Here is a 13,274-nt window from a genome sequence, read left to right on the forward strand (position 1 = left end):
CTGATGGGAGTTGCAGTCCCACAACATCTGGAGGGCCACATGTTCCTAGCCCCATGGTTAAACCAACCTTTTTTCTTTTTCTTTTAAAGTGAGCCCCCAAAGAGCTTCGGGGGTCCGCAATGTTTCTGAATGGGATGAGACATCCTCCAGTTCTCACTTTCTCCGAGCGAGACGTGAACCCTGAGCTACTTTCACCAGAGCATGACCTGCCCCTCCATGCCCACCTGTGCCGTCTTCCAAATGCCCGAAGTTGCAGATCTGCGTGATGTGGTGCACCCATACTTGCATCTCCTCCTCAGACTTGGCCACAAGGTAGAAGGTGCGGTAAGTCGTCTTTACAACGAAGACGAAGTTGTTCTGGAATTCCTTCTTGATGAAGTTGGGCCCGGAGTGCTTCACCACCTCACACTCGTTCAGGTCGATCACCCGGATTGGCTTCTTGGAATGGCTGTTTCGATAGTACTCCAGGACGTCGGGGTTCCCGCTCATGCGGCCTTGGCGCAACACGAACCAGCGCTTCCGCCAAGCCTGAGGAAACAACACAAGGAGAGAGGTATTACTAATGGTGCATGTGGGAAACTGCCTTATACCGTCTCAGATTATCTGTTCATCTGGCCCAGAATTGTTTACTGCAGTGTGTTGAACCTCAGGTCTGAGGGTCAGATGCGGCCCTCTGGGGATCCCCAGAGGCCACACCCCCTTCCCCTGGCCTCACACCCTTTCTCCGACTGCCAATTTTTTGTGGTTTCCCGGTCGTTGCATGTTTCCCCCCATGGCAAAACGTCAAAATGCCTCTCCCGTGGCTTCACTGGAAGAGCTTTAAGCTAAAATACACTGGTATTTGGGGTCTCGCCCCTTTTGCCATTGGCCCCGCCCCTTCCTCCCTTTGGCCCCGCCCACCACTGGAATGCAGCCCAAGAGCTTCTCCAAAATCGGATTCGGCTCCCGGGCTGAAAGAGGTTCAACACCCCTGGTCTACTATGACGGGAAGTGGCTCTCCAAGATCTTTCCCACAATGCTTTTTAACTGGAAATGGCATGAATCTGAACTTGGGACCTCCTGCTTGCAAAAAAGAAAGAAAAGAAAAAGAATATGCTCTACTGCTGAGATACTCCCCTTCCCCAAGGGAAGGCAAAGGAGTTCTTCTCCTTGTTCTGTAGCACTGAAGCAGGCAACCAAATGGGCCTCAATTTGATCAAGACGGCTGCATTCGTACATAACTCAATGTATTTAAGCTGCCCAAGGAACGTTCCGATGGTTAAGCACTCTGTAACATCTGCCTCTTATATTAATGTTTGCGTTTGCATTGTTAAATGTGACCCAGGTAAGATAGGATTAATAGGGAGAGTGAGTGAAAGGTGGGAGGAGCTGGTGTGTGTGTGTGAGGATACTGAGGTTATAAAAAGAATGAACAGACAGTTGGAAGATAAATAGGGCCGTAGGGAGTGAAGAAGCTACATCTAGTGAATGGGGTTTTGGAACCAGGATTTAGAAGGCGTAGAGAGCGTGGGTAGATTAGGACCAAGTAGGAGAGCCAGTGTGGTGTAGTGGTTCAAGTGTTGGACTGGGAACCGGGAGATCCGGGTTCTAGTCCCCGCTCGGCCATGGAAGCTCACTGAGTGACTCTGGGCCAGTCACAGACTCTTAGCCCAACCGACGTCACAGGATTATTGTTGTGAGGATAAAATGGAGAGGAGGAGGATTATGTATGCCGCCTTGGGTTCCTTGGAGGAAAAAAGGCAGGATATAAATTAAATAAATTAATGAATAAAGTATGGATTTATTAATAATAGTATATATAACTCTTTTTGTCTTCAATAAATTTTGCTTGCTTTTAACACAAAAATTGGCTTATTGTGCTACCATTAGACAATCAATTTCCTTGTTACTTCTCCTCTATTGGGCAGAGGCATACTGGGAGAGAGTACCCAGAGAGTAAAAGGGGCAGAGGCTGTGTGTATCAGCGAGGACAACGGACCAAAGTGGAGGCAGACGTCCCGAGGGGTTTTCTTCCCAGTTTCATCAGGTGGAAACCGGAGAAGGTAGAACCCTGGGCAGGAATGTCACACGTTCAAATAAAACGGATAATTGTTTTGCCTCGGGTTCTATGGGCATCTAGGCAGATGCATGTGGGAACACACCAGCCTTTGGGTACGCAAATCGCAAGCCAAACAGGAGTTTAAAGGGAAGCACCAACACTTTGAATTGGAAATCAAGCCAGTGCATCTTTTTTTAAGGATTAGCAGGATCTATTCCCTAGGTTGGTCCCAGTTATTTATTTTCTTTATCTACCCAGAGTGCCATAAAATGTCCAAGGCAGTTAGTAATAATTAAATATTGAATTAAAAACCAATTAAACAGTAAAATCATCAACAACAGGGGTGCAGAATCTTAGGCCTGTGGGCCAAATCCAGCCCTCTGGAGTTCCTCGAACGGCCACGCCCCCTCCCCCTGGCTTGTATTTCCTGGCCAAAGTTTGTAGATAACTATGCTGGTATTTTGGCTATGTTGTTCCCACCCCCTTTGGCTCGACTGCATTTCGCTGTCAGGCCCCCCGCCACTGGAATGTGTCTTCGAAATGGAATCCAGCCCTTGGGCCGAAAGAGGTTCAGCAGAACCCTGAAACAGCAGAACAGCACATAAAGTCAAAATGGTTTTAGCTTAGTGCAGCTTCAAAAGGTGAAACGTTTCAGAGAGTCAAGAAAGCACACCAGAGGAAACATACCCACACAGCAGCTACACATTTCTGTCAATAAGACATGGAAGGAGGAGTGAACAACCCTTTCTTACAAACCAAGCACCATTCAAAAAAGAAAGGTCTTTACACCATGGCAGGAAGGCCATCAACAGGGAGCCAGGTATGCTGAGTCTACGAACAGTCACCTCTCCCTGGCTCCAACCAAGCACACATGAGATGTTGGTGGGACACATAAGAGAGTCACCGCTGACGACCTTAGTAAGGGGGCAGGCGCATACCTTAGTGATGCTCATCTTGCAACAAGTGAGCAAGAAGCTCGCAGCTGCATCCTGGGCTAACAAAAAATGCTAAGAAGTCTTCAGAGACAGCCCCACATAGAATGCTTTGCAGCAACCTAATCTGGAAGTTACCAGGAAGTGCACAACCTGTATGAGAATCTATACGGAGTACAGCTGTGGAATCCTCAGCTCAGATTCACAGAAATCCAAACCCATCTGAATCTGTTGCGTATTTCTCTGACATCCCTAGCACAAATGGTGCAGTTGCAGGAAAAAACAGGAGCAGAAAGCAGTGATTACCACCTCCAGCTGGATTTTCTTCTGTAATCATTTTGTTTTAGTAAGGAGCCTCATGGATCAAGCTGGGGGATAAATTGAATTTATGTGGCACACACCAGCAGATGCAGTTACCTATCACTCCCACCATCAACTTTTTAAAGGCATTTTATGAAGCTGTCAGGGTAAATATCATTCTGGAAGCCTGTACTTGTAGACCAAAGTTGCAGAATCGATTGCAAAACTTCGTATCATAAGTGGGGGGTCATATGTTTGAACATGCCTTTACATTAAAAACTGTGCATGCACAAGTCCCCCACAAGCAGAAAACTAGCAGAGCAGGGTGGGCTAAAATCTTTCTCCCTCATTTGCTAGGGTTGTTTATTTACAGGACATTTTTACATGAGGGAAAATGGCACCCCCCCCCCCATCTGCAGCTTGAAGTCTGCTCTACCGCTTCAGAATTCTACCAGCTCATTCTGAGCTAGGTAGAGGCTGGAGAATGGACTGTGCCATTTCAGATGGTGGGGTGGGGTGCATAATAATACTTTTGATGGTGCCCTACATAAAGAACTCCCTGCAATTAGAAAAATAGTGCACCAGGGAGAAACGTTCTAAACACAGCCCAACTCTTTGCCTGCTGTGCTTGACATCCATTTGTGGGGAGTTTATAATGTACAGGAGCATTCAAAGATGCAAGCCAGATGCAAGCCTGAAGACTTGGACTCTCCTGAGCTGGAGGTATTTCATCAGAAGCTGGATGGCAGTGTGGTGTAGCGGTTAGAGTGTTGGACTAGGGGAGAGCTGCACTGAAATCCGTGTTCAACAGTAAGCTCACTCTGTGATCTTTGGGCAGTCAATATCTCTCAGCCCAATCTACCTCACAGGGTTGTTATGAGCACAGGGAAAGAGAAATATAAGAACACCTTGAGTTCCTTTAGAGGGAAAGGTGGTATATAAATGTAAACAAAGCTTTTTTGGATTTGTTTTTACAAACTTTCACTTTCCTAAAACACAGTAACTGACCAGAGTGTAACAACACAACGAGCCCAAGCTATACCGTCCTTCAGGACTCCTTGACAAATCAGAAATGGAAAGAACGTGGGTGTGGTGGAGAGATATGCTTCATCTGATTGGTACCAGCAGAGTTTAGGCACCATATATTTACAGGGTGCTTCCACATAAGGCCTTTATCGCACCAACACCCTGCCTCATCCACGGAATTGGGGGAGGGGTGTTAGACGTCGTCATCTTCCACTCATCACCTTCCTGTGTTTGGCCGTTGCGTCTTCCACCTTTTCTCTTACCGCAGAAAATCCATTAAGGAGAAAAAGGAAGAATACCTGCACAATGCCTTCTGATCCTTAGCCCATATGCCCAACTGCTGTTTTTATAACTTTGTTGTGGTTATTTGTTTATTCAGATGTTAAATGTTATTTTAAATATGGTTGATCTTGGTTTATTTGCCACCTTGAATTCCCCTTTAGGGAAATAGTTGGGATCTATGTCTTAAAATAAATAAAAATAACATTCGGCACCACTAGAATCAGCGAAGGCAACGATTTCAAATTTATCTTCAGCAAAGGTGGGAGGGGAAGGGAGACCCATATATTGCCCTTAATGTCCTCTTTCTTTTCAAAAGAGAGCATGTTGTTGTTGTTGTTCAGTCGTTGTCCGACTCTTCGTGACCCCATGGACCATAGCACGCCAGGCCTTCCTGTCTTCCGCTCTCTCCCGGAGTGTGCTCAAGTTCATATTCATTGCATCGGTGATGCTATCTAGCCATCTCATCCTCTGTCATCCCCTTCTCCTTTTGCCTTCAGTCTTTCCCAGCATCAGGGTCTTTTCCAGAGAGTTTTCTCTTCGCATTAGGTGGCCAAAATATTTCAGCTTCAGCTTCAGTATCTGTCCTTCCAATGAGCACTCAGGGTTGATTTCCTTTAGGATGGACTGATTTGACCTCCTTGCAGTCCAGGGGACTCGTAAGAGTCTTCTCCAGTACCACAGTTCGAAAGCACGTATCACAAGGCTAAAAGATACGACGCCGGAAGATGAGACCCTCAGGTCGGAAGGTGTCCAATATACTACTGGGGAAGAGCAGAGGGTATTTCCAAGTAGCGCCAGAAAGAGTGAAGCGGCTGGGCCAAAGTCGAAAGGACACTCAGCTGTGGATGTGTCTGGTGGTGAAAAGAAAGTCCGATGCTGTAAAGAACAATATTGTTTAGGAACCTGGAATGTCAGATCAATGAATCAAGGTAAGCTGGAGGTGGTCAAACATGAGATGGCAAGATTGAACATCGACATCTTGGGAATCAGCGAACTCAAATGGACAGGCATGGGTGAATTTAATTCAGGTGACCATCATATCTACTACTGTGGGCAAGAATCCCTTAGAAGAAATGGAGTAGCACTCATAGTCAACAAAAGGGTGGGAAAAGCAGTACTGGGGTACAATCACAAAAATGACAGAATGATCTCAGTACGAATCCAAGGCAAACCATTCAACATCACAGTAATTCAAGTCTATGCCCCAACCACTGATGCCGAAGAAGCTGAGGTTGATCGGTTCTATGAAGACCTACAACATCTTCTAGAACTAACACCAAAAAAAGATGTCCTCTTCATCATAGGGGATTGGAATGCTAAAGTAGGAAGTCAAGAAATCACTGGGATAACAGGCAAGCATGGCCTTGGTGTACAAAATGAAGCAGGACAAAAGCTAATAGAGTTTTGCCAAAAGAACATGCTGATCATAGCAAACACTCTTTTCCAACAGCACAAGAAACGACTCTACACATGGACATCACCAGATGGTCAATATCGAAATCAGATTGATTATGTACTTTGCAGCCAAAGATGGAGAAGCTGTATACAGTCAGTAAAAACAAGACCTGGAGCTGACTGTGGCTCAGATCATGAGCTTCTTGTTGCAAAATTTCAGCTGAAATTGAAGAACGTAGGGAAAACCACTAAACCATTCAGGTATGACCTAAATCATATCCCTGATGAATATACAGTGGAGGTGAGGAATAGATTTCAGGGATTAGACCTGATAGACAGAGTGCCCGAGGAACTATGGACGGAGGTCCGTACATTGTTCAGGAGGCAGCAACGAAATCCATCCCAAAGAAAAAGAAATGCAAGAAAGCCAAGTGGCTGTCTGATGAGGCTTTACAAGTAGCTGAAGAAAGAAGGGAAGCAAAAAGCAAGGGAGAAAGGGGAAGATATATGCAACTGAATGCACAGTTCCAGAGAATAGCAAGGAGAGACAAGAAGGCCTTCTTAAATGAACAATGCAAAGAAATCGAGGAAAACAACAGAATGGGAAAGACTAGAGATCTCTTCAAGAAAATTGGAGATCTCAAGGGAACGTTTTGTGCAAAGACAGGGATGATAAAGGACAAAAAAAAAAAGAGAGAGCATAATCACTGTCAAAGCAGCCCAGGTAAACATATCAGTCTGTGCTTTCTTTAGCTGGTTGGGAGGAGAAACATCACATTTATTTTTGGGTTCCTGGAAATGAGTTTCTAATTGCTCAAGAGACTCCGATGCACATTTATGTTCATGTGCTTTCTGATGCTTGCTTTTATTAGTATGAGAGCAACCTTCCAAAGAATGACTACAGCCTGGCTGAAAAGGACAATGTAGATTTATATTAATTTGCATCTGTCCTTCACAAATGAAGCAATCTGTTGCCAAAGAGCAAGTGGTTTTTTTATATATGTATGTGTTTGTAATATATCTATATTCCTGGTCAGACACCCAGGGTGAAACTTGATATCTCACTGTTTGCTTATCACCTCCACATTTTCCCATTATGGGACCAACTGCCATTACCCAGACAATACAGCTCTTATTAAAACCACCAATGGAAACACCTTGTGCTCTCTCTACAGACACTGAATGGGGATCAAGTATGGGGAAGAACCCTAACCCAACTTTGCTTGTAGGCTCTATGAATTCCTGTACTAGCCTGGAGATTATTATGATGAACCTAATTTTTAAAAGCGAAAGTAAACAGTGCTGTGTTCTCATAAGCATGCAACTTGCAAAGTGCTAAGTGTTCAACCATGGCTCACTGGTAGAATACATGCTTTGCATGTATAAGGTCCCAGTTTTTAAAAGGCATCTCCAGTTTTTTAAGGGTCCTCAAGAAGACGAGCTGTGAAAATCCTCTACAAGAAACTCTGGAGAGCCACTGACGGTCTGAGTAACGCTTAAAGGAGCCAATAACTGACTTGGTATTAGGGAGAAATTTCTTCAGTTCACATTTTAATGCACACTTACCTAATTTCAAACTTCCAAACTTTCTCACTGCCTGACTTCCCTACATAGAACAGGGGTGTTCAAATAGAAGCCTTCTTCAGAGTTTCTCCCCCAACACAGGAAGGTCAAGGATTGAAGGGGCAGAGTGCCCAGCCCTGTGCCCCTTACATCCACTGATATACCTCAGGAGTCCTCAACCTTTTTGGGGTCAGTGGGCACATTGAGAAAGTTGAGAAAGTGTTGTGGGTGATCTCACAAAATGGCTCCTATGGGGGCGGGGATTGCCCACATAAAATGGCTGCCATGGTGGGTATGACTGGTCACAGAACACTCATTTCTTAGAAGGCAAACTGGTGAGACTAAAAGAAAAGCCTCTTGCCCAAGAACCTAAGTACAAGTCAGAAGTAGGTATGGGCTCCAAAGCACAAAATCACTCTTTTGAACTCCAGTAAAGATGGTGCTGGAATGCAGTCCTTTGCTCTGCAGCATGCCAGCCTCCCAGGTTAAAAAAAAATGGTTTCAATTTTTTTAAAAAAAATTAAGAAACAAAATAAAAATCAGGAGAGATTGGGGGCCTGGTGAGTGCCGAGACATGTGTCCATGGGCATGCTGTTGGGTTTGTTAGCAACTGCCTGGAGCTTATTTTAAACCATGATTCCTGGTTCACATGTAACATGCCAGGAATGGGAAAGTGAAACTAAACTCTGTTGGAGTCCTCCTCCTGACCACATGGAAGGAGGGGAGGGCACAAGCCTGGGGCTCTGCTCAGGCTCACAGAGGCTCATGAACACACTGCTAAATCTTGGCTTAGCACAGAGTAGGGTGACTACTTAGGGATCATCCAAAAAGAGGAAATGTATCCCCCGAAAAGAGGACACAGATTTGTATACAATTTCCATATGCTAATTTATACACGTACAGGTGCGTATCTAGAAATAAGTACTGTAATTTATATAGAAATATGATACACCTCACCATAGACTGTGATCAAGGGCCTGCTGTGCGTGCTCTGGCTGCTGTCCAGTTGCTACTAACTGTGCATAGGCAACTTCAAGGCCCTTGCTGCTCTCCCTCCTTAGGATTCTTCATCGGTAAACTGGACGTGGGCTGCACAACTCTTCAAACTAGAGGATGCCTTGAATTAGGGGACTGTCCCCTGTAAAGTAGGCCTTGTGGCCATCCTACCCCAGAGGCACACAACCTCCAGCCCCCACAGGTCTTTACTGGGGCTCCCCAAGGGTTCCTTATTTCCCCCACTACCGCTGCAGAGTTCCCCACCTCCTATACGCTCCACTCCCTCTCCCAGACATGCTCACACAGAACTGTGGGATATGAGCATGTGCAAGCATATGGGCGTATGTATGTGTACAGCCCCCAAGCCAGTATTCCATGCAGCCCTGGGGCCAAAAAGGTTGTGCACCCCTGGCTTAGCATGACATGCGGATGTAGCCATTGATCTGGGCTGGGCCACCACGCCAGTTCAGGTCACAGGTGGCAATCTGAACTGCTTTTCTGACAACCACACCCAGCACTGGGTGGGCCAGGGAGGGAGCGCAGCTCAGTGGCAGACCCCATGTTTTGCATTTAGACGGTGCCAGGTTCAATCCCCGGCATCTCCAGGTAGGGCTGGAAAAACTCCTGCCTGATACCCTCGAGAGCCGCTGCTGCCAGTCAGTGTTGATAATACTGGGCTAGATGGACCCAGGGTCTGACTCGGTATGAGCAGCTTCCTATGTTTCACTGGCCTCACAAACACACTGTCTGCCCTGTGTTACGTTCCCTCATTGGTGGGTGAGGATCTTAAGCCACTAAGAAAAGGCAAGACTGCCTCCTCCTCACCACCACCAAAAACACCAGGGGTAGGGGGGCTTGCTGTTGGCTAGGGAAGGAATAGGAAGAAGCATTTCTGATAAATGACTGGGGGAAAAGAAGTTGAAAGGTCATCGTCTCTTAAAAGCAACAGATGTGTCGGCCTCCTAAGGGAAGAAATGAAAGCTGTTCTTCTTTCCCCAATTGTTAATGTTTCAGAAGACAAAGCTTCTGGGAAAGTGATGCCCACAAGGAATGGTTTTAGTAAGGGCACCAAAAACCTCAGGGCTCAACAGTCCCAAATAAGTCATGTCTAGGATTCAAAGCGAATGGGAAGAGAGACTCAGGGGCGGCATTCAGTTACGAAGGCCTGTAGATCGCCAACCTTCCCCAACCTGGAATTCTGTTGGACTGCAACTCCAATCATCCACCACCAACATGGCCTATAGATGGAGGGCACTGGGTTGGGGAATGCTGGCCCTATTCGAGTAGGGATACTTATGCGGCCAAAACGGCAACATCTGTGCACAAGGGGACGTATCAGTTTGCTCGGGGGAATGCCAAGGTTTGCAGAAGAAGAACAGAAACACGGGGGTGGGAGGGAACCAGAGAGACAAAAACACACACACACACACACACACACACACACCAAAACAGGCCAATGAGGACTGAGCATGCTCAGTGGGTGCCAAATGCTTAATGTCTCTCAGGGGAAAACATCTGGAAACCAGGGCAGGGAGTAAAGATGGAATGGAGGATCCTTGAAAAAGACACGGCTGGCTGAACAGGGGTACTTCGCACTGCCACATTTTGTTACGGGCCCCGCTTGTGAAGTCATACTGCCCTGTGCCTCCTACCCAATCTTCTTAGCCACAGAAGTTGTGGTTGCTGTTGTTATTAAATTGTATATTCTACCTTCCCTCCAGGAGCTCAAGCTTGGTTCTGAATTTCTCCCCCATTTTATATTCACAACAGCCCTGTGATGTTGGTTGACCTGAGAGAAAACCTGTCCCTAGGTCTCCCAGTGAACGTCACGGCTGAATGAGACTTGAACCTGGATCTCCCCAGTCTTAGGCCAGCACTCTAACCACTACACCACACTTGTTGTTCAGTCATTCAGTCGTGTCCGACTCTTTGTGACCCCATGGACCATAGCACACCAGGCCTTCCTGTCCTGCGCTCTCCTGGAGCGTGCTCAAGTCCATATTCATTGCATCAGTGATGCTATCTAGCCATCTCATTCTCTGCCGTCCCCTTCTCCTTTTGCCTTCAGTCTTTCCCAGCATCAGGGTCTTTTCCGGAGAGTTTTCTCTTCGCATTAGGTAGCCAAAATATTGGAGCTTCAGCTTCAGTATCTGTCCTTCCAAGGAGCACTCAGGGTTGATTTCCTTTAGGATTGACTGATTTGACCTCCTTGCAGTCCAGGGGACTCATAAGAGTCTTCTCCAGCACAGTTCGAAAGCATCAATTCTTTGGCGCTCAGCCTTCCTTACAGTCCAGCTCTCACAGCCATACGTTACTACTGGGAAAACCATAGAGTTGATTATGAGGACCTTTGTCGGCAAGGTGATGTCTCTGCTTCTTACTATGCTGTCTAGGTTTGCCATAGCTTTCCTCCCAAGGAGCAAGCGTCTTTTAATTTCATGGCTACAGTCACCGTCTGCGGTGATCTTGGAGCCCAAGAAAGTAAAATCTGTCACTGCTTCCATTTCTTCCCCTTCCATATGCCAGGAAGTGATGGGGCCAGATGCCATGATCTTAGTTTTTTTAATGTTGAGTTTCAAACCAGCTTTTGCACTCTCCACTTTCACCCTCAACAAGAGGCTCTTGAGATCCTCTTCGCTTTCTGCCATTAGGGTGGTATCGTCTGCGTATCGGAGGTTGTTGATAATTCTCCCGACAATCTTAATTCCGACCTGTGATTCATCCAACCCGGCGTTTCCCATGATGTACTCTGCATATGAGTTAAATAAGCAGGGCAACAATATGCAGCCTTGTCGTACTCCTTTCCCAAGTTTGAACCAATCGGTTGTTCCATGTCTGGTTCTTACTGATGCTTCTTGACCCTCGTACAGGTTTCTCAGGAGACAGGTAAGGTGGTCTGGTACTCCCATCTCTTTAAGAATTTGCAAGAGTTTGTTGTGATCCACACAATCAAAGGCTTTAGCATAGCCAATGAAGCAGGAATAGATGTTTTTCTGGAATTCTCTTGCTTTCTCCATGATCCAGCAAAAGTTGGTGATTTGATCTCTAGTTCCTCTGCCTCTTCGAAACCCACCTTGTACTTCCAGTAGTTCTCGGTTCGCATACTGCTGAAGCCTAGCTTGTAGGATTTTGAGCATAAGCTTGCTGGCATGTGAAATGAGTGCAATTGTATGGTAGTTTGAACACTCTTTGGTATTGCCCTTCTTTGGAATTGGAATGTAAACTGACCTTTTCCAGTCTTGTGGCCATTGTTGAGTCTTCCAAATTTGTTGGCATATTGAGTGCAGCACTTTAACAGCATCATCTTTTAGGATTTTAAATAGCTCAACTGGAATACTGTCATCTCCGCTAGCTTTGTTGTTACTAATGCTTCCTAAGGCCCACTTGACTTCACTCTCTAGGATGCCCAGCTCAAGTTCAGTGACCGCACTATCATGGCTATCAGGGACATTCAGATCTTTCCTGTATAGTTCTTCTGTGTATTCTTGCCACCTCTTCTTAATCTCATCTGCTTCCGTTAGGTCCCTGCCTTCTTTGTCCTTTATCATGCCCGTCTTTGCACAAAACGTTCCCTTGAGATCTCCGATTTTCTTGAAGAGATCTCTAGTCTTTCCCATTCTGTTGTTTTCCTCGATTTCTTTGCATTGTTCATTTAAGAAGGCCTTCTTGTCTCTCCTTGCTATTCTCTGGAACTCAACATTCAGTTGCATATATCTTCCCCTTTCTCCCTTGCTTTTCGCTTCCCTTCTTTCTTCAGCTACTTGGAAAGCCTCATCAGACAGCCACTTGGCTTTCTTGCATTTCTTTTTCTTTGGGATGGATTGAGTTGATGCCTCCTGAACAATGTTACGGACCTCCATCCATAGTTCCTCAGGCACTCTGTCTATCAGGTCTAATCCCTGAAATCTATTCCTCACCTCCACTGTATATTCATAAGGAATATGATTTAGGTCATACCTGAATGGTTTAGTGGTTTTCCCTACGTTCTTCAATTTAAGCCGAAATTTTGCAAGAAGCAGCTCATGATCTGAGCCACAGTCAGCTCCAGGTCTTGTTTTTACTGACTGTATAGAGCTGTATAGAGCTTCTCCATCTTTGGCTGCAAAGGACATAATCAATCTGATTTCGATATTGACCATCTGGTGATGTCCATGTGTAGAGTCGCCTCTTGTGCTGTTGGAAAAGAGTGTTTGCTATGATCAGCATATTCTCTTGACAAAGGTTCCTAAACAATATTGTTCTTTACAGCATCAGATTTTCTTTTCACCACTAGACACATCCACAGCTGAGTGTCCTTTCGGCTTTGTTTCAGCCGCTTCACTCTTTCTGGCGCTACTTGGAAATACCCTCTGCTCTTCCCCAGTAGTATATTGGACACCTTCCGACCTGAGGGGCTCATCTTCCGGCGTCATCTCTTTTAGCCTTGTGATAGGTTCCATGGGGTTTTCTTGGCAAAAATACTGGAGTGGGTTGCCATTTCCTTCTCCAGTGGACCACATTTTGTCAGAACTCTCCACCATGACCTGTCCGTCTTGGGTGGCCCTGCACGGCATAGCTTATGGCTTCACTGAGTTACGCAAGCCCCTTCGCCACAACAAGGCAGTGATCCATGAAGGGATCACCACACTAGCTGTCCCTTTTTAGTATAGTTGTTGTTCTTCTTGAACAGTGGTGATTTTCCAAGTCAACAGAAGTGTATCCTGGGAGACTGAAATGTTCTCCCACTAGCGTCTTACCATTAC

General features: G+C 45.9%; 1 protein-coding gene across 6 annotated transcripts in view; it reads right to left on the reverse strand.

Annotated features, from left to right (window-relative positions):
- Positions 1-13,274, reverse strand: part of GAB3 (GRB2 associated binding protein 3) — a 137,777-nt gene that overhangs the window by 51,897 nt on the left and 72,606 nt on the right. For 5 of the 6 annotated variants that reach the window (XM_084814098.1, XM_084814100.1, XM_084814099.1 and 2 more), the window contains one exon: positions 225-528. In XM_084814098.1, coding sequence (XP_084670224.1) covers positions 225-528 — 304 coding nt within the window. Of the gene's footprint in view, positions 1-224; positions 529-4,595; positions 6,143-13,274 lie in introns of those variants that run through there. The other variant, XM_084814102.1, reaches the window with a different exon arrangement.

Source organism: Heloderma suspectum, chromosome 9, assembly GCF_057233095.1.
Source record: "Heloderma suspectum isolate Gila_16-S chromosome 9, 16-S_ref, whole genome shotgun sequence".
NCBI lineage: Eukaryota > Metazoa > Chordata > Lepidosauria > Squamata > Helodermatidae > Heloderma > Heloderma suspectum.